The sequence below is a fragment of the Xenopus laevis genome, chromosome 1L, assembly GCF_017654675.1.
Source record: "Xenopus laevis strain J_2021 chromosome 1L, Xenopus_laevis_v10.1, whole genome shotgun sequence".
NCBI classification, from domain to species: Eukaryota; Metazoa; Chordata; class Amphibia; order Anura; family Pipidae; genus Xenopus; species Xenopus laevis.
Window position 1 is genome coordinate 25,500,811 of NC_054371.1, and position 21,924 is coordinate 25,522,734.

The window sequence follows — 21,924 nt, forward strand, 5'->3', positions numbered from 1 at the left end:
CTTCCATGCTCCAGGAGTTTCATGATTTCATTTGAGCTCCTCTGGAAAGTACAAGCCCTGAATTTAATTAACACTGGAGTTCATTTTGGTTGAATTTAAAGGAGATATTCTAATAAGGGTTACATTTCTATTCAGCATATGAAAACATGGAAGCGAGCCTGGGGAAAAGCATGTTAAAGGAAAATGTTCAGGCTTCCCATTGTCTATCAGAGCTTCTCTGCCACTCACAGGCTCTGTTTTGTCGGCCATTAAGGCTTGAGCCAAGGGATGAATGATTTTAGAGGTGGCATGATGCCCACAGGCACTGACTGGAGAGGCAGGAGATTTTAATGTGATTAACTATCTTTGCCTGCTCAGTCCTGAGTAGGGCAGGAGAGGGTTGGTGCTGGTGAAGGAGAGCATGTGGGGGGTGAAGGGGTGCACTGCTCTGAAATGTTGCTGGTTTTGAATTTCCAAATACCATTTGTTCCAGTTCATCCTCTTAATGTGTCTTAACAAGCCACGGATTGTGGTTGCCCTAACTATGCCCATTTGCAATTTAATACAGGTATGGCAGCTGTTATCCAGAATGCTCTGGACCTGGGGTTTTTCGTATAATGGATCTTTCCATAATTTGGATCTTCATACCTTAAAGAAGAATCAACCCTTAGTTTAAAAACCCCTTGCCCCCCCAGGCTAATACCCCTAATTTTTTACTCAGCCCTCCGGGAAGATTCTGGCCTCGGAGTTCACGGCAGCCATCTTCTTCTTCTCCGGTAATCTTTGTGTATTTGCAGCATTTTCGGCATATTCACAGATGGAGTAAATTTCCTGTCCCGAACAACTGCGCAAGTGGCGAAAGTCACAAAAATTTCCGTAAAATTTTCCGAAATTGTTGTGACTTTCGTCACATGCGCAGTGATTCGGGATCGGAAATTTACTCCAAGTGCGCATGCGCCGAAACTTCCAAAAAAGACAGAAGAAAGAAGATGGCTGCCGTGAACTCAGAGGCCAGAATCCAAGGGGTGAATAAAAAATTAGGGGCATTTGCCGGGAGGGGGGGCAGGTAGGCTGAGTGGCACGAGGGAGGGGGGTCTACCCAGGGTAGGGGGGAGGGTTTTTTTTATTACGGGTTGAATTTTCCTTCATATAAACATTAAATAAACCCAATAGGCTGGGTTTGCCTCCAATAAGGACTAATTAAATCTTAGTGGGATCAAGTACAAGCTACTGTTTTATTATTACAGAGAAAAAGGAAATCATTTTGAAAAATTAGTATTTTTTTGGATAAAATGAAATCTATCATAGCTTTCTGGCTGAATCTTTGCACCTGTATCTGTTGCAAAATGTTCTGGCTGATTGTGTTGGGAGCAATAAAGCTGGGACATTTTTTGTGCCCATTCGTATATGTATGAGCCCCTCAGGAACTATTCTGCAATCAAACTTGATCATAGACAGCCATTGGACAGCTATTGGCCTCACTTGATATTTGCTTCTACCCAGCAATAGGCCAACTTCAGCTGCCTATAAAATCTCTTCCAATATCTCAGAATGTGATGGATTGGGCAGATGTGTGGCTCAGTGGCATGTGGATGGACAAATGTGACTATATCTGTCATTGAAGTGCAGAGAAGGTATTTACCCTGCCCCACAGTCTCAGAGAAGGGCCTCTTGGCCACAATATGTCCTTGCTAGGAGTACATGCTCATGTATTAATGAAACGATGTAATAATGTTTATTATGACATCACTGATACCCAACGTGTGGTCAAGTATATAAACTACAACCTTCAACAGCCTCCTTCTGGGAGCTAGTGTAACTCTATTATACATTTTCTGCATTATTTCAGGCCCCTTTGTTCTCTAACTGAGATGCTATAGGTTCAGTAGATATATATATATATATATATATATATATATATATATATATATATATATATATATATATATATATATATATATATATATACAGTAGATATCAGTGGAGGGAAGGTTACATTTATGGCAGCTTGGTGGAGGCAAATCCCCTCCTACACTCGTGTTTGCTTTATATCTGTGCTGATTTATACAGTTCCGAGATGCAGGCTGCTGTAGGTACTTCTGTTGTAAGTAAAACAAAAAAGCTCTAACCTACATCTTGATGTTATTATCAACAGCAATAAACACAAATATGTTTAATTATTTATGCTGGACCACATCTTTTTATTTCACTGTCCAATATATCAAAGTGTCTATGAAGCAGATATGACCATGCCCTAAGCCTGGAACACAGTTTTGTATTATCAGCAAATACACAGAGACATCGCTTGGAGAACCTGCTGCTGCCCTGCAGTTCCTACTCCCTTGCACCCTTCTGGCCTTGTGTTCTGCCTGTCTGAGAGAAATAGAAATTTACTAGCAGCTGGGCAACTCTGTCTACAAAGGTACTGCATCACCTCCAGCATTTTTGAAATCCATTTACAGAAAATTCCTAAATAATAACTGGATTTTCCACTTGAATGATAAACTACCCATTTCGGTAAATCGATTTTTATATATTCAATGTATCCCACAGACATCTAAGCCTCGTCGAAAGGATGTTATTATTATTATTCTCATTATGCATGATTTATATATTGATGCCATGTTGCCAAGACCTTTGCAGAGATTATACATCAGTCACATCTCTGTTCCAGTGGAAATTACAATATAAATTCCCTATCACATTCACATAACAAACTAGGTTCAATTCTGATAATCTGCCTGGATGTATTTGGGGTGCGATAGGACCCAGGATTACCCAGAAAGAAACCCATGCACACATGGGGAGAATATGCAAATTTCTTGCAGACAGTGTACTAGTCAGACTTTTATAGATAAAAGTTATTATCCAAAAAAACGTATTTCCTCTAAAAAAAAAAAAAAGTTAATCACTGGGGGTGGCAAGTTGTTAGGCACCCTCCCCCCCAGTAATTCTAGTTGCTCCTGTTCCAGAAATGCAATGACCCACCATACTTTTTCAGAATTCTTTACACCCAACCTCCAGAAAAGCACTAGCAATAAAATTAGGCACACCCTATAGGTACTCCATCACAGGTATTTTTGTCTTTACTGGACCAATAGTTTTTTTTTTTTTGCCTCTGCCCGGATTTTAACAATTTGTTCATAATAAACTACTTCATTTTTTTAATTTAGTTGTTTGTCTCTGTGCTTTCATCTCTGTGATTACATTAAAAAAATAAATTGTGAATTTTTTTTTCCCCCCTGTGGATTGTGCAAATATAAAGTCTGAATGTAAATAAATCAACCACTAATTGTTCTGAATAGCTGATTGGATATTGATCCTTTTTTGTCTCATTTCATTGGCTCCAGTGTTAAGACTCACCCAGTGGTACTTGTATAGGTTTGACCTATAACACAATCCTCAGGTGGGGACTCCGGGTTAAACCAGAAATCGGCAAAACATTTGTTGGATTGTGATCTCTGAAGTGTCTCCTGTTCATATCCGTAATCACTGAAAGAGAAACATGTTTGGTAAGGTGCAGCCACTGACAAGTATAATGCGCCCTAATTCTATATAATTCTAAATATATTCTATATAATTGCCCTAATTCTATAAATACAGCATACACAGAGCTGGGCAGCAATATGTACAGGAGAAAGCATACCGGATCCTAATTTCAGCATGCTGTATGCAAGATATAAAGTCTAGATGGCTGGAGGGACAACAAACATTATAAAGAATATTATAGATGCCCAAATGTTAGCCACCTGGCCAAAATCTAGTTCTGCTTGCTCACATGGTATTCTGAGAATTACTTTCCCTACCTCTAATGAAAAGTGGCAGCAGTATTCAATTTTCCAAAGGAATAAGCACACCAATACCTTCGGCAATGCCTTTAAATCATTTATTCAGCAGAATTTGGCACAAGCTTTGGGGGAATCAACCCCTTCTTCAGGTGAAATAACTGAGGAAGGGGTTGATCCCCGAAAGCTTGTGCCACATTCTGCTGAATAAATGATTTAAATGCATTGCAGAAGTTATTGGTGTGCTTATTCCTTTGGAAAATTGAATGTGAAGTCTGGTTTGGAAGTAGCCTGAGGAGTTCAATGCACCTGAAAAAGTAACTGGTGTGCCAAAGAAATTGTATATTGATACAAATGGCAGCAGTAGACATACCAGACAAAGTCGGAATTCTCACACTGGCAGATCTTAGACGTAAGTGCCGATGTGAAGCTTCTCCCTTTAATGCACCACGAGGATAGTTTTCTCCTCCGAAAACTTCGCTGCTGGCCCATAATGCATTGGTCCCCCTAGCGTTATAATACGATTACAAAAAAAAGGAAAGAACAATTATTAGAGCTGGAATATGAGCCTTATTTATAAAAATGCATTAATTTACATGTATAAGCTGTGGCGTTGATATTAAGCAGCAGTACTGATTTTTTTTCTTTTTGCATAGAAATCCCATATATTAATGCCTATTTATAAAAGAATAACTTTTAAACCAACATTTAATGTCAAAAGTCCATTGAGGTCAAGGGGAACAAAGGTACATAAGTGCAGAAAACTGCAAAGCAACCTGAGCAGCTGATGGATGCCACTCCTGCCCTATAGGGAAGTACAGATATAGGACCTGTTATCCAGAACGCTGAGGACCTGGGCTTTTCTGCATAATGGATCTTTCCATAATCTGGATCTTCATACCTAGAGTCTACTAGAAAATCATGTAGACATTAAATAAACCCAATTAACCGGTTTTGCCTCCAATAAGGATTATTGATCATTTTTAAAAATTTGGATTATTTGATTATAATGGAGTTCATGGGAGGTGGCCTTTCCGTAATTCGGGGCTTTCTGTTTGCACTTCAATTTACACTTGATTCAGTGGCCAATGGTTCAGACACTCCACTCACTGAATTTCAGCTCACCTAAAACAGCAGTGGGCTGTACTTAATCAGCGTTATTTTTGTGGTAGTAACTTGCACTTAGTAAGACCATACTGGAATTATTTGAATTGGCCAACACTTGATTCTTCCTTTATTTTGGTTGTTTTCAGACGTTTTGGAGTTAACACCCCTTTTGAAGTCCAGCATTTGTTGAGGCCCCTCTCCCCTTGTAATTCATTTACTGATAATGAGGTTTTCACATATAAAACATCATTGCAATAGTCCTCCTGCTATAGGTTCAGGCAGTAATTAAGTAGTTACTATTCTTTATCTCACTTGATATTGCCCGACCCCACAGCTTGTCTCTTAGCCCCTTCTCGTTTTAGGGCAGAGACAGATGCGAAGATTCAGGGAGATTTAGTCACCCGGCAACAAATAGACTCTTCTTCGGGCGACTAATCTGCCTTCCCGCCAGCTAGATTCTAAATCGCCGGCGGGATGGCACTCGGAGCCCTTCGTTTTCCGAAGTCGGCAAAAGTTTCCTTGTGAGGCAACTTCAGGCGACTTCGAAAAATCAGATGTCCGAGTGCCATCCCGCTGGCGACTTAGATTCTCTCCGACCGGAAGGTAGTTTGGGGAGATTAGTCGCCCGAAGAAGAGGCGATTTGTTGCACGCCGACTAATCTCCCCGAATCTTTGCGTGTGTCTCTGCCCTTAGGTTGTAAGGTCTTTTGGGCAGGGCCGTCTTTACCTCTTGTATTGGTTATTGGTTGTTTTGTAGGTTTGCTTGTGTGTTTAATGCGTATACCCAATTGTTGTACAATGCTGTCAATAAGTAAGAATTTTATTTGTCGGTGTTAAAAATAATAATAATTATGGTTTACGGCACTCATGCATATTTGCTCATTGCAAGGGGAATGGGTCACAGTGTTTTCCAGTGGATAACAATATTCACATTACAATGATATAAGCACTAAATGGAATCAATGTTTGGTTATTATTATTCAGATGGTCTTGCTGTGGTATAACAAGACTCGCCAGTCTTTCCAGCTGTCATGGAATTCTGTGAGTCATACTTTTGAAAAAAGCTTAAATGTAGGGAAATCAATATTTCTATTACAGCAGGGAGTCTATAAAGTATCAGTATAGGGCAAAGGTTAAGCCTGCTGTTTACCTGTGGGGTGGCAAGGCTCCATGGATCATAGTCTTCCTCACTACATTCTTCAGTGAAAGATGGTCTGAAATCGACTTTCACCAGTTCCCAGTCTGAGCGGTAACTGATGTGCCCAAATACCCTGTAGGAAAACAAACACATGTAAAAATGTATGACGATTCTCAAGCTTTATACACAATCATGTACTCTCTGCTGTTAATTATATATAGATTATATTACAATTCACCAGAAGAAAAAAAAAAGAAAAAAAAATGCCAGTGGTTGGCATTGAATTGAATTGGCAATTCATTTTTTGTTTCACTGGAAAATCTATCTATCTATCTATCTATCTATCTATCTATCTATCTATCTATCTATCTATCTATCTATCTATCTATCTATCTATCTATCTATCTATCTATCATCATCTGGCATCTCCCTCTATCATTTATCATCTATCGATCTATCTATCTATTAATATATCTACCATATCTAGCAATATCTATCTATCTATCATCTATCTATCTATCTATCTATCTATCTATCTATCTATCTATCTATCTATCTATCTATCTATCTATCTATCTATCCATCCATCCATCCATCTACCTATCTATCTATCTATCTATCTATCTATCTATCTATCTATCTATCTATCTATCTATCTATCTATCTATCTATCTATCTATCATCATCTGGCATCTCCCTCTATCATTTATCATCTATCGATCTATCTATCTATTAATATATCTACCATATCTAGCAATATCTATCTATCTATTATCTATCTATCTATTATCTATCTATCTATCTATCTATCTATCTATCTATCTATCATCTATCTATCTATCTATCTATCTATCTATCTATCTATCCATCCATCCATCTATCTACCTATCTATCTATCTATCTATCTATCTATCTATCTATCTATCTATCTATCTATCTATCTATCATCATCTGGCATCTCCCTCTATCATTTATCATCTATCGATCTATCTATCTATTAATATATCTACCATATCTAGCAATATCTATCTATCTATCATCTATCTATCTATCTATCTATCTATCTATCTATCTATCTATCTATCTATCTATCTATCTATCTATCTATCTATCTATCTATCTATCTATCTATCTATCTATCCATCCATCCATCCATCCATCCATCTACCTATCTACCTATCTATCTATCTATCTATCTATCTATCTATCTATCTATCTATCTATCTATCTATCTATCTATCCATCCATCCATCCATCCATCTACCTATCTATCTATCTATCTATCTATCTATCTATCTATCTATCTATCTATCTATCATCATCTGGCATCTCCCTCTATCATTTATCATCTATCGATCTATCTATCTATTAATATATCTACCATATCTAGCAATATCTATCTATCTATTATCTATCTATCTATTATCTATCTATCTATCTATCTATCTATCTATCTATCATCTATCTATCTATCTATCTATCTATCCATCCATCCATCTATCTACCTATCTATCTATTTATCTATCTATCTATCTATCTATCTATCTATCTATCTATCTATCTATCTATCTATCTATCTATCTATCTATCTATCTATCTATCTATCATCATCTGGCATCTCCCTCTATCATTTATCATCTATCGATCTATCTATCTATTAATATATCTACCATATCTAGCAATATCTATCTATCTATTATCTATCTATCTATTATCTATCTATCTATCTATCTATCTATCTATCTATCTATCTATCTATCTATCTATCTATCTATCTATCTATCTATCTATCTATCAATCATATATATCATCTATCTATCTAGTTAGTTATTGTTGACATCTATTCCTACAATGATCGCTATCCCTTGAGTCTTCCTTCTCAAATTGCCCTGCGAAAAGTGAATATTTTCCTTCTGATGTCAGATATTTCCTTGTGGCCACTATGTGGTGCTGTCATATAAGTTCTGCTTCTCTTTCTTGCCCAGTGTATGAGACGTGTTTTTCTGAAGAATATTCTAAACTAGTTTGTCAGCGGCTTCAACGCAACGCCGCTCTTCCACTTCAACAATGGTTCTGTTCTTTATTTGAAACGTAAGCCCTCTGGACTCATCTGCGCATTGCTAGACGTTCTGAATAACCGCAAGGTTCTGAATATAACAGTTTCCTTGTTATTGCTATCGGACTACAGATCTGAACCAGATTGGAACAGGAATAAAAATGAAAAAATTAATGAATGGACTTTACAGTTGCACTTTTTTCTGTGGTTCTCGCTTTGCTGTGATTAATAGAAGAATAATAATCTAACTTAATGTACACTATAAATATGCTTTATAGTAATATTGTTGCAGGCAGAGAGATGGTGAAAGCTGGTCTATTCTCTGTACTGATCATATACAAATAGCAGGGTATGGACAATTACCTGGGACCATTCGTTCCCACCACTTGGGGAGGTGGTGACGACTTGCACCCTAACAAGCACTTGCACCCCAAAGAATTAGGAAGTAGTTGTCTTACCCCTGGCACAGAACTGGCAGTAAGAACAGGGCCCTGTGGCAATCTCTGTCACCCGTCACTCTCTAGATTGTGAGGCCAAATGGCACTTAAAGGGAAACTAAACCAAACCATAAAGGTGTCCCACTGCACCCTCTAGTTCTCTATAGAAGTTGATAAAAAACATAATTTCACATGGAAACCAATTCACCTATTAGAATTCTACTGACCAAAAACTTAATTACAGATGCAACAGAATCAACCAGTGAGAATGCAGATGCCATCACTATATCAGCCATCTTGCTCTTATCTTACATACAGAGAATATTGTGAATTTGTTTTTTAATTTCATATTACACTGGAATCAAACATGGGCATTAAGTTCAGCCTTGTTTACGGCTGGGAAACTGTGCTTATTGCTTCCAATTCCAGTTGCAGGAACAAAGAATATGGAGCCAGATTTACACTGGTCAGTTGGGATTCTCATTGATGGATTGTTTTGCATTTTAATGCTGTTGCAGGCCCTGGAGAGCTGGGGGGGAAGTTTTATTGAGCAATATTGCTTTAAGAATACAACCCTGATGTTGCTGGACTACAGCTTGCACATGCCTTAACATTCATATGGTAAAGGAGAACTAAACCTTAACTAAAGAAGTAGCTAGAAATTTTGTACGTTATGTTTTGTGCTTCTGTACCAGCCCAAGGCAACCACAGCCCTTTAGCAGTAAAGATCTGTGTCTCCAAAGATGCCCCAGTAGCTCCCCATCTTCTTTTCTGCTGATTCACTGCACATGCTCTGTGCTGCTGTCACTTACTGAGCTTAGGGACCCACTCACAATATACAGTGCACATAGAATAGAAATGTCACAATATAAGGCTGATTAGTAATTAATACAGATAATTACTACATGGCAGCACAGAAACCAGTGCAATTACTGTAGCATCAGAATTTAATAATCAGCCCTGTAGCATCAGTTTATATTACAGACCAACCTCATTTTCTGCTGGATAATTAGTGATGACCCCTAAGCTTAGCTTCTCAACAGCTGCTCAGAGCCCACTGAGCAAGTGAGTGTCACAGACACTTTCCAAGATGGTGAGCCCCTGTGACAAGTTTGAAGTCCTGGATCATTGCTGCTATTGACAAGCTGAAACTTTAGGCTGGTCCAATATGTTCAGAATATAAAATATGGTATTTATAGCCATATTAATTTTTAGGGTTTAGTTCTCCTTCTAAGTATACTGGGATTTGCAGTGCAGTAGGGTTTAGTGTCCCTTTAAATAAGGGGACAAGTAGGGGGTCGGAGAGAGGAATTCTATGTGCCTCATTCCTCCTGCCCCTAGTGAATATATCGATGCCTAATGTACATTATAGTCAGAAGGGCAAAAATATTTGTTATCCATCAGAATTCAGATTTTAAAATGAAAAACTCCCGGCGAACTTTTAAAAAACCTGATTGTGATTAAAGGGAATGTAAAGTCTAAAATAGAATAAGGCTAGAAATGCTGTATTTTGTATACTAAATATAAACATGAACTTACTGCACCACAAGCCTAATCAAACAAATAATTTATGCTTTCAAAGTTGGCTACAGGGGGTCACCATCTTGTAACTTTGTTAAACATCTTTGCAAGACTAAGACTGTGCACATGCTCAGTGTGGTCTGGACTGCCTAGGGATCGTCATAAACAAAGCTGCTTGAGTTCTGCATGGCTGGGAAGTAAGGCGGGGGCTCCCCCTGCTGTTCATAAGTATGATTGTTTCCCTGCTCAGCAGTTAGGGACCGTCTGACAATTCCTATCCACAGCAGTAAATGAAGGGAGAATTTCACTGCCTACAGTCAGGTTTCTTATAAAAACGGTACACATGTTTTAATTAAAGTATATTGGAGATAGGTTTCTTTTTCATTAAAGAAAGTAAAAATTAGATTTTATTTTTTTGCCTTTACCTGCCCTTTAATATAAAAAAGAAGCAAGGCACAAGTAAAGATATGGATTACATTTTTTTCCACTGATATGCCCAAACCCCAACCTTTGATTAATAATTAATCTTCCCCAAGGGAATGAATTACCAACAATAAAAAAAGTAAAATGGCAGAATATTTATTAATTTATGAATACAATAAAATGTATAAATACAAATAAAACTTTCTCTAGCTTTAGGTCTAAAGGTGTTGTTTTGCTCTGAGGTTACGTAAACCTATAGATCTATAGCAAAATCGTTTTTCAGTATGTTTAGGAATCTGTCCCATTTCACGAAATGGCAAAAATTTGCAAAACGCATTGAAGTCAATGGGCTTCAAAATAATTCTGACGAGCAACAATTTTTGACATGAGCGACATTTTTTATACACACGACTATTTTGTCCAAATGCATTAATGTCAATGGGTGTCCGAACAATTTTGACGCGCAACAATTGTTACGCGTGCCAATTTTGAGGCAGGACAGTTTTTTTTGTCGCAGCAGATTTTTCGCCAGCAAATTTTTGACGCAGTGTGGCAAAAACATTTGCGGGCGGCAAAATGCGGAAAACCAGCAGCGCATCCATACCTGTCGAATTTATTTGCCCATAACTATGTATAATATTGATTCCAAAAGTTGCTGTTGAAGACAAGAAGAAGTTTACATACAATGGCTGTCCATGGGAAAATCTATTGTTTTGCTGGAAAAAGTGTTATGTATGGGATCCGTTATCCAGAAAACTGTTATCCAGAGAGCTCTGACTGCATTTTAATCAAAGAAATCACATTTTTAAAAAACGATTTCCTTTTTCTCTATAAAAATAAAACAGTAGCTTGTACAAGTATGAGATCCGTTATCTGGAAACCCGTTATAAAGAAAGTTCCAAATTACGGAAAGGCCGAACTCCCATAGACTCCATTATAATCAAATAATCCAAATTTTTAATAAGGATTTCCTTTTTCCCTGTAATAATAAAACAATACCTTGTACTGGATCCCAACTAAGATATAATTAATCCTTATTGGAAGCAAAACCAGCCTATTGGGTTTATGGGGAGGCCCATTTACTAAGGGTCGAATATCAAGGGTTAATTAACTCTCGATATTCGACCATCGAAGTAAAATCTTTCGACTTATATCGAAGTCGAAGGATTTACCGCAAATACTTTGATCGAAGGATTGAAGGAAAAATCGTTCAATCAAACAATTAAATTCTTGGAATCGAACGATTTGAAGGATTTTAATTCATCGATCGAACGATTTTCCTTCAATCAAAAAAAGCATAGAAAGCTTATTGATGCTTACATTGATGCTCGGTAGGTTTAAAGTGCCGAAGTAGGTAGTCGAAGTTTTTTTTAAAGAGACAGTACTTCGACTATCGAATAGTCGAATAGTTGAACGATTTTTCGTTCGAATCATTTGATTCGAAGTCGTAGACGAAGGTCGATGTAGCCTATACGATGGTCGAAGTACCCAAAAAAAAACTTAGAGATTCTAAGTTTTTTCAGTTCGAACCCTTCAGTCAAGCTTAGTAAATGTGCCCCTTAGTGTTTATATGATTTTCTAGTAGACTTAAGGTACGACGATCCAAATTACGGAAAGACCCTTTATCCAGAAAACCCCAGGTCCCGAACATTCTGGATAATAGGTCCCATACCTGTATTTGATTCCAACTAAGATATAATTAATCCTTCTTGGAGGCAAAACATTCCCATTGGGTTTATTTAATGTTTTAATTATTTTGAGCAGACTTCAGGTATGAAGATCTAAATTACAGAAAGATCCATTATCTGGAAAAAGCCAGGTCCCGAGCATTCTGGATAACAGATCATATACCTGTAATAGGTCTGGATATATTTTTTATTTTCATTGCAACAACACAGGAAAATGATTTTATAAGTATTAGTTAGTATCTATTAGATTATTAGATTAGTATTAGTTAGTATCATCCTATGTGGGTGTTTGGATGGATGCGCCATATTTGTATCTTATCTTGTGTTTTATAAAATTCTGTCTGTAGAAAGTGACTTTGTGGGGCACATACATTATAATTGTACTGTCACAGTTATTACGCCTGATTCATCTCCAATGCGCCAATCCCTAAATTAATTTCCTCCAATCTGCAAAATCGGAAAAATCTAGAATGGGTTCATCACGTTTACCTTCAATCAAGGACATTAATTATGATAATTTTTGCAAATTGCAGCCTTCGAGAAGCCACGCTGATTTTTAATTTTTGAAGTTAAAAAAAAATCGTTATCCAATTAAGGATAATTAATTAAGGATATTCTCTTCTCATTGATTTCTACGGTATCTCAGAAGATCAGAGCTGGAGGGATGAAACTTCTCATCATTTTGAGTTTGTTTTATCATAAATCTTAAAAGCCTCAAAACTTGGAGCGCAACTCATTGATCCACCAAACTTTCCTGATTCAATTAGAAGAATCATCAGTTGTCATTAGGAATGAGCCAACTTTTTGCCTGGTTCAGTTTTGCAGTGAAATTTACTTTTTCACCAGCTCTAAATATTTTTGTAAATCCATTCTAGAATTCTGCTATATTTTTGTTCATGGTTTCATCAAAAAAAACAAAAAAACAGTTGATTTTGCACCAGTAAAAATGACAGAAAACGCACCGATGACATTATTAGAATTTCTACATGTGTTTTGTTAGCAGGAAAAATATATGCTTTTTTTTTTCTGGGTAAATGTAGAAAAAACCCTGACTCCAATGTATTTTTTGACATTTATTTTCATGATTTTTTTTGCCTAGCAAAACAATTCAGTTTTTCTCATTGCGAGCTGTAATTAGCCTACATTACACAGGTGTAAGATCCATTATCCAGAGACCAGTTAGCCAAAAAGAGCCCTATTATAGGAAGACCATCTCCCATAGACTTCATTTTAATAAAATAATTCACATTTTGAAGACGATTTCCTTTTTCCCTGTAATAATAAAACAGTAACTTGTACTTGATCCCAACTAAGATATAATTAATCCTTATTGGAGGCAAAACCAACCTATTGGGTTTAATTCATGTTTAAATGATTTTTTAGCAGACTTAAGTTATAGAAATCCAAATTACAGAAAGATTCCTTACTAGTGATGGGCGAATAAATTCGGCAGGAGTGAATTTGCGGCGAATTTTAATGTTTCGGCGCCGGTGAATAAATTCGCAAAACTGTGAAAATTCGCTGGAGTAAAAAATGTTGTGCGTCAACATTACTCGAATGCCTATTGACTTTTAACGCGGGCGTCAAAATTTATACGAAATAGGACAAATTTGTCTGTCACTACCCCTTACCCAGAAAACCCCAGGCCCTGAGAATTCTGAATAAAAGGTCCCATATCTGTACACTTAAGTATTATTTGTAAAATGAGCAGGTCTGTGGATTGCACTTTCAATCTAGCATGGCCTGCATTGATATGTATTTTGCTTATTAATTTTTAGGGATGCACCGAATTCACTCTTTTGGATTCGGCCGAACCCTGGAATCCTTCGCAAAAGATTCGGACGAATACCGATCCGAATCCTAATTTGCATATGCAAATTAGGGGTGGGAAGGGAAAACATTTTATACTTCCTTGTTTTGTGACATCCCCACCCCTAATTTGCATATACAAATTAGGATTCAGATGCGGTTCAGCCGGGCAGAAGGATTTGGCCGAATCCTAGTCCTGCTGAAAGAGGCCATATCCTGAACCAAATACTGGATTTGGTGCATCCCTATAAATTATGTATAAAAAGATCCTATAACGTCATATTTCTCTGCAGCTATGCTCTGGTGATAGCCAGTCTTTCTATAGGCGACACATTTGTTGATAGAGTTTGAGATGGGATCCACCCATCCTTTTGCCTTCTAGAGAAGTGGAAGTGAGTTCCTGGAATTTCAGAGTAATCATATGATTTTTACATTATGAAAAAGTTTAACGTTGAGTATGAAAATCGATACAGACAAAAATAAAATGTATTAAAAAAATGAATCTGGAGAAGGTCGAGAGACCTAGATGCTGGGTGGCAGTGGATGTGATTTACTTAGACTTTGCTCACGCATTTGATACAGTGCCACACAAAAGGTTACTGGTTAAATTAAGGAATGTTGGCCTGGAACATAATATTTGTACCTGGATAGAGAACTGGCTAAAAGATAGACTACAAAGAGTGGTGGTAAATGGAACATTTTCTAATTGGACCAGTGTTGTTAGTGGAGTACCGCAGGGCTCTGTACTAGGTCCCTTGCTTTTCAACTTGTTTATTAATGACCTGGAGGTGGGTATTGAAAGTACTGTTTCTATTTTTGCAGATGATACTAAATTGTGCAGAACTATAGGTTCCATGCAGGATGCTGCCACTTTGCACAGTGATTTGTCTAAACTGGAAAACTGGGCAGCAAACTGGAAAATGAGGTTCAATGTTGATAAATGCAGGTTATGCACTTTGGCAAAAATAATATAAATGCAAGTTATACACTAAATGGCAGTGTGTTGGGAGTTTCCTTAAATGAGAAGGATCTTGGGGTTTTTGTAGATAACAAGTTGTCTAATTCTGGGCAGCGTCATTCTGTGGCTACTAAAGCAAATAAAGTTCTGTCTTGTATAAAAAAGGGCATTAACTCAAGGGATGCAAACATAATTCTGCCTCTTTATAGGTCCCTGGTGAGGCCTCATCTGGAGTATGCAGTGCAGTTTTGGACTCCAGTCCTTAAGAGGGATATAAATGAGCTGGAGAGAGTGCAGAGACTAAGTGCAACTAAATTGGTTAGGGGGAGGGAAGACTTAAATTATGAGGGTAGACTGTCAAGGTTGGGGTTGTTTTCTCTGGAAAAAAAGGCGCTTGCGAGGGGACATGATTACACTTTACAAGTACATTAGAGGACATTATAGACAAATAGCAGGGGACCTTTTTACCCATAAAGTGGATCACGGTACCAGAGGCCACCCCTTTAGACTAGAAGAAAAGAACTTTCATTTGAAGCAACGTAGGGGGTTCTTCACAGTCAGGACAGTGAGGTTGTGGAATGCACTGCCGGGTGATGTTGTGATGCTGATTCAGTTAATGACTATAAGAGGGGCTTCGATGATTTTTTGGCCAGACATAATATCAAAGGCTATTGTGATACTAAACTCTATAGTTAGTATAGATATGGGTATATAGAATTTATGTGAAAGTAGGGAGGGGTGTGTATGGATGCTGGGTTTTTATTTGGAGGGGTTGAACTTGATGGACTTTGTCTTTTTTCAACCCAATTTAACTATGTATGTAACTATGGAAAGTGTTTCATTTGATAGCAGCTATTCAAAGAATTTTCATGCCTTCATAGATTTACATTTTTGAGAGTTATTTTAAAAATTGCTAATGAAGATGGCAGAAGGTCGCTGGGGGGAATAAAGTCATTTTGACCTCTTCATCCCTGACTCCTTTTCGCTAAATAAAGAGGAGGATATCTTTCTATAATAAGCCTTGGTATCATTATTATAAGAGCGGATGACATTAAGTTAACCTTATACAGTGTAATTGTACTGAGACTCTGCAGCAATATTCACTATTCTCTCTCCCTCCATCAGAAAATAAAAGCTCACAAAAGCTTCTGGGGCCCAGTCTACGCTGGTTGTGCAGTCAATAGTTTTATCCATTTAACATTAAAGTATTTCTTTATTATTCACCTAAAGGCTTTATTACAATTTTGGAAATACCCGAGGAGAGATTTGTGCAGATGGTAAAAATACTTTGGGACAGATTTATAACTTTTTATTGCGATTTTCTTTTTTTCTAGCAAAAAATTGAGTTTTCAAATTTTTTCTGACCTTTATTAAACTTGAAACCTGGAATTTAAAAGCTGTTTTTTAAAGCTAGCTAGTGATGGGCGAATCTGTGCCAATTTGCAAATTTACAGAAAATTTTTCAAATTTACGGTAAAATTCGCGAATGTACCACAAAATTCGTGATACTGGGAAAAATCTGCAAAACAAAAAGTCAATGGGCATCAAAATAATTTTGGCATGCTTCAAAATTTTGATGCGAACGCCAATTTTTATACGCACAAATATGTGGTCCAAATGCATTAAAGTGAAAGGGCGTGCAAACTATTTTGACACACGACAATTTTTATTGATGCAGCGGATTTTTTGCCTGATAAATTATTGCTGCAGTTTTGGTGAAACGTGGAAATTCACTGCAAATTTTTGGCGAATTTATTCGCCCATCACTAAAGCTAGCGTGTGCATGTAGAAGTCAATGGGATGTGTATTTCCAAAATTCAAGCCGTTTTCTTCCTTTAAAGATTTTGAGATCAATTTGAAATTTGTGGGGTATATTAAAAATGAGGGGTAAAATGTTATTTCGCTGTGTTTGATTTGTTTTTTCTTTTAAACGTTTTTAAGCGATAAAGTTTTTATTTTAAAAAAATTTTTCTAGTATGTAGCACACACTTGAGTGTGCTTTTGTAGTGTATTAAGGCTGTGCGTGACCAGGCTAAAACTGCTGTAGTGTGCCCCGGACCCCCAGTGTACCCATGCAACTCCCTGCAATTCCCGGTACCTGGTGTAGATCAATGCAGCAGGATAATCAGCCAGACAAGTTTCTTTGCAGTAACATAAACTTGTTTATTAACGGAGAACTGTTGCAATGGAGTAGCTCACAGGTACTTAGATGTTCATAGACATAATAGGATAACTTCAAACAGCAATATTCCCTCCAGGGGGTACAAGGTGCTCCAGGTGAGCTAATATCCAATATATCAAAGTAACAGCAATAACAGACTTAGGAGATAGTTACCACTCTCACTAGGCACTATCCCTCTGGATGAACACTAAGGCATGGGTTTCTCAGCCTGGGGTCTTGTATCTTGGCACGGACTTGGTCCTCATCTCACCCACTGTATTCAGCCTGGGGTTTTGGGTCTTGGCACCCTATCTGGTCCTCAACTCACCCACTGTAGTCCCTGCTCTAGTGGTTCAAATACCACAAGGTCCTAACCCCACTATTTCTCCTCGTTGGAGCCACATCGGCTCACTAGCTACCCTGTGCTGACTCTCACTCCTAGAGTGACTATTACAGTATTCACTAACTCACACTTAACTAACTTCACGGTCAGACCTGGACCTGTAGCACCTCTCAGTGAGGCAAAGTCCCAGGACAGATCCAGACCACATGGTGCTAAACACCTTTATATTATCACATAGTGCCACCTAGTGGACAAACTCCGTGAACTAATGTGGACCCAGCAAGGGACATTAACTAAAGTTAACTCAGGGTCCCTACACATACATTGTGCCATGTGCCATAATTAATAGGTGCTACAACACTGCCTCTTAATGGCACAGAGGCATATTGCAAGTGGCCCTTGAATAATGTTTATACAAATGGAAATTTGCACGCAAAGTTGGGTTCCAAGGCCTTCTGTATTATAGGGATGGTTCACCTTTAAATAAACTTTTAGTATATTATAAAATTGAACAATTCTAAGCAACTTTTCAACTGGCCTTCATTTTTTTCTTTTTTCATAGTTTCTGAATTATTTGCCTTCTTCTTCTGACTCTTTGCAGCATTCAAATGGCGGTCACTGACCCCAAACAAATGCTCTTTGGGGCTACAACTTTATAGTTATTGCCACTTTTTATTACTCATCTTTCTATCCATGCCCTCTCCTATTCATATTTCAGTCTCTTAGGGTAATTTGGACCCTAGCAACCAGATGGCTGAAATTGCAACCCGGAGAGTTGCTGAACTAAAAACTAAATAACTCAAAAACCACAAATAATAAAAAATGAAAACCAATTGCAAATTGTCTCAGAATATCACTCTCTACATCATACTGAAAGGTAATTTAAAGGTGAACAACCCCTTTAAGACATAATAACTCAATTGTTAGTTCATTTGTTTCATCACTATGAGTTAGTGTATTTCATTTTTGAGTCAATGGGGTAACACAATAAAAAGGACAGGTGTACTACCCATAGTGACCACTCAGCTACCTCCTATGGTTTTCCATATACATATCAAATGTTGCACCTTTAATTACATTATCACATTTTCCTTACATCATTTAGTACTCTGGATCATATTCTAAAACACAGATATTGATTTCATTATGTTAGTAGCATGTGCAATGACTATGTAACATTCCAAAAAGTCTAATCACTGCTGACAGAGCAGACTTAGTGTTTTGAGCTATAAGTCTCCCTGGTCTACGTGAGCCCACAGTTCTAATTTCACAGCGCCGGCCAAGTATAATATTAAAGTCATAAAATATGGCCTGTCTGGAAAAATGAAGTCAATAAAAGCATGTGTAAATGCGGGTAGACAAAACTTACGTCATGACCAACGTCTCATCTCCTGGTTCACTGAGAAGTCCATCTACGAACACTGAAGTGCTGGTGAAGTTATGTATGCTCCACGTGTGGCCTTCGTCAATGCTGAATCTACAGAGGGATAAGGAGAATTCAATATTTAAGAAAGCCCTTTCTAGGATAAGAGGTATGTCTGATTGGAGTACATTGCAATGTTGTCTACTGGTGATAAAGCAGTCGTCCATCAAAACGACCATACACCATCTTTAACTGGACTCTAAGCAACCTGATGCAGCATTTTCTAATCAAGAGCAGTTCTACAATTCCATTCTCTCCAACTACCTATGTCCCTCAGTACCGGCATGCGAGTTTACAAATTGGTTCCATCACATCCCATGTGATTTCATCTATGGTGAAAGACCATGTGGGACCCTGGTGTGGTCAAATACCCTACATTGCTATAGTTACATTCCTGCCTCAATATCTATGGCATCTTGGGAATCCAACAGCTTAAAGGAGAAGGAAAGCTCCAAGACAGTTTATTGCCAACAGATTAGCCACAATAGTGCAAGCTAGAATGCTATATTTATTCTGCAGAATGCTTTACCACACTTGAGTAAACAGCTCTAGACATTGTCTCTGTTTGTTTAGGATAGAAGCTGCCAAATAACCTTGGTGTGACATCACTTCCTGCCTGAGTCTCTCCCTGCTCACTTACAGCTCTGAGCTCAGATTACAGCAGGGATGGGAGGAGGGAGGGGGAGAGGAGCAAACTGAGCATGCTCAAGCCCTGCCCTGGAGGTTTAAGCTGAAAACAGGAAGTCTGATACAGAAGTCCATGCGTACACAATAGAAGGAAAGAAATGCTGTGTTTGTTTTGACAGAGGACTCAGAGCAGCATTACTTTGAGGGTTTACTGGTGTATTTATATAGACCTTTCTGATAAAGCTTACTTAGTTCTAGCCTTTCCTTCTCCTTTAAAAATCCCATTTGTCTGAAAATGAACAAGAGCCAGGGTCGGACTGGGCCGGTGGCGCACCAGGAAAAAACCCGTTGGGCACCCGGCAGTTGTGGGCCCCATTGCCCCCACCGACCCAGACCAACTTCCGTGACTGACAACTGTGGGCGCTGGTGCTCCCCCCAACTTACGGCCCCTATTGTGGCTGCAAGGAGGTAGTATATGCGGTATATCGCAGGATGAGGGGAGCTGGCGTTCAGAGGAGGTGAAGCTCATGACTGGTGGGGGGCCTCTAGGCCAGGTCCGGACTGAGAGTTAAAATAGGCCCTGGCATTTCAGATACACAGAGGCCCAATCAGCCCACATAGAGGCCCAAACAGCCCCCACCAGCCCACCAAATACTGACTTTCTATGGGACCTTATAGCAGCCCCTCTGGCATTTGCCAGAACCCACAGATTGCCAGTCCGGGCCTGCTCTAGGCTGCAGTCCCAGTGGGCCCTGGAAACCCCAGTCTGACACTGCTAAAAATAAACTTTTCTTGTGGTAGGAAAATATATTCAATATTTACAATCAAGATCACTAGACAGGGCCAGATTGTTAAGGCCTTGGGCTCAACCCCCTTTATACAGAGGTCATTATATAAACAATGCCCATGTAAACCAAATATAATTATTTCACCTTAAATATTTGTTTTTTTAAATATCCACTTGTTATTGTTTCCATCCTCTATAGGAAATGTCCTTAACCCCTTATGTCCTTATGTACATAGGGGGAAAGAAAATGAAGTATAAACTCCTCCACATGTCTGTCAATGTCTGTCAATCCGCTGAAACCCTAATCATAAATATATATATATATATCTCATTCAGGTTCAGGTTTTATTTTTAGGGAAAAGCAGGACAATAATGCCTTCCTTCTATTGTCTTCTACTGATGTACTAATTCATTGTATCTCTCTGCCACTGTGAATCCCTGCAGCATGGAGCTCACAATCTGATTTCCTGATGCATTCGGATGTTAATGAGCTTCCACAAGGAGCAGCCACATTAATTAAAAGCCGACTGATTGATCCCCTCCTTCTGCTGCTACATAGACTCCTCTCCTTTTTCTGGCACAGTTTTGTCTTGTATTTTTTGCATTCGTGCTTCCACCTACGGACAGTTCCTAATCTCCTGTCCCTGCCAGCCTACAGCTGATGATATTACATGTGGAGCAGGGAGGTCAGGTCACTCAGAGAGTACTAGGAATTCATATGCTTTCAGTGACATAGAAGCACAGCCTGACAGTCTCATTTATCATTCCTTGGAAATGAGCAGATTTCAGTGAAAAACACAGCCTTGGCTCTGAATATCCTCCCCGTGTGTGTCAGGCAGGGCTAATCATCCTGGGGTTTTGAGTTGCTGACTTACAGTTTCCAACATCAGCCAGACATTGCATTCATAGAATAAGGGGGGCCTTGTCTGTTTTATGCATTTATAATATCCATGTTTAAAAATTTAATTTAAAATAGACCATGATTCTCATGCTTAGTGCCTGTATATAAGAACACAGAAATAATAAAAAAAACCTTGAAGAGTTGTACAAACAAAAGAGAGCTATGTGTGACTGTCATATAGGAATGAAGAATCTGCAATATATAAATTATACATTACTTGAGTATCTTTAGAGGAATTGAAGTGTCCTTGATGGCCACAATTACGCCGCCATGGTCTAAATACAAGATGTGATGCTCCTCTTCAAAAACCTGTAAAGTGGTAAAAACCCCATTCATTATTCAGAAGCATTGCTGGCACGAAAAATATACATTTGCCTGAAATCAAGGTCACTTCTGTCTTACCCTATTTAAGAAGTTATAACTAGTGATGGGCGAATTTATTTGGATAAAATAGAGTCTATGGGAGACAGCCTTTCCATAAGTTGGAGCTTTCTGGATAATGGGTTTGTGGATAATGGATATTGTCATTATTGTTCATCTGTGGTTCCTCCTCACCCACCCTACATGGTGAATTCAGATGTAACTTTGTCTTTAGATTGTCTTTTCTATGAATTTGGCCATAAATTAGGATTCATATTACAGCAGGATACAAAGTGATGCAAAAGAATATATTTTGGCCTAAGAATGTAATTTCACAGTACAGCAGGATGCATTGCAAAACAAATTGATTATCTGCATTAAATCAAACAAACACTGCTTCCATGCAGCTCAATCCCGGCGA

General features: G+C 38.2%; 1 protein-coding gene across 2 annotated transcripts in view; it reads right to left on the bottom strand.

The window, feature by feature from the left end:
• Positions 1-21,924, bottom strand: part of sorcs2.L (sortilin-related VPS10 domain containing receptor 2 L homeolog) — a 575,441-nt gene that overhangs the window by 40,277 nt on the left and 513,240 nt on the right. For both annotated transcript variants that reach the window (XM_041587770.1, XM_018228485.2), the window contains exons 13-17: positions 21,361-21,452; positions 18,775-18,882; positions 6,022-6,142; positions 4,138-4,271; positions 3,343-3,471 (exon numbers count right to left, since the gene is read on the bottom strand). In XM_041587770.1, the coding sequence (XP_041443704.1) occupies positions 3,343-3,471; positions 4,138-4,271; positions 6,022-6,142; positions 18,775-18,882; positions 21,361-21,452 (584 nt within the window). The remainder of the gene's footprint in view (positions 1-3,342; positions 3,472-4,137; positions 4,272-6,021; positions 6,143-18,774; positions 18,883-21,360; positions 21,453-21,924) is intronic.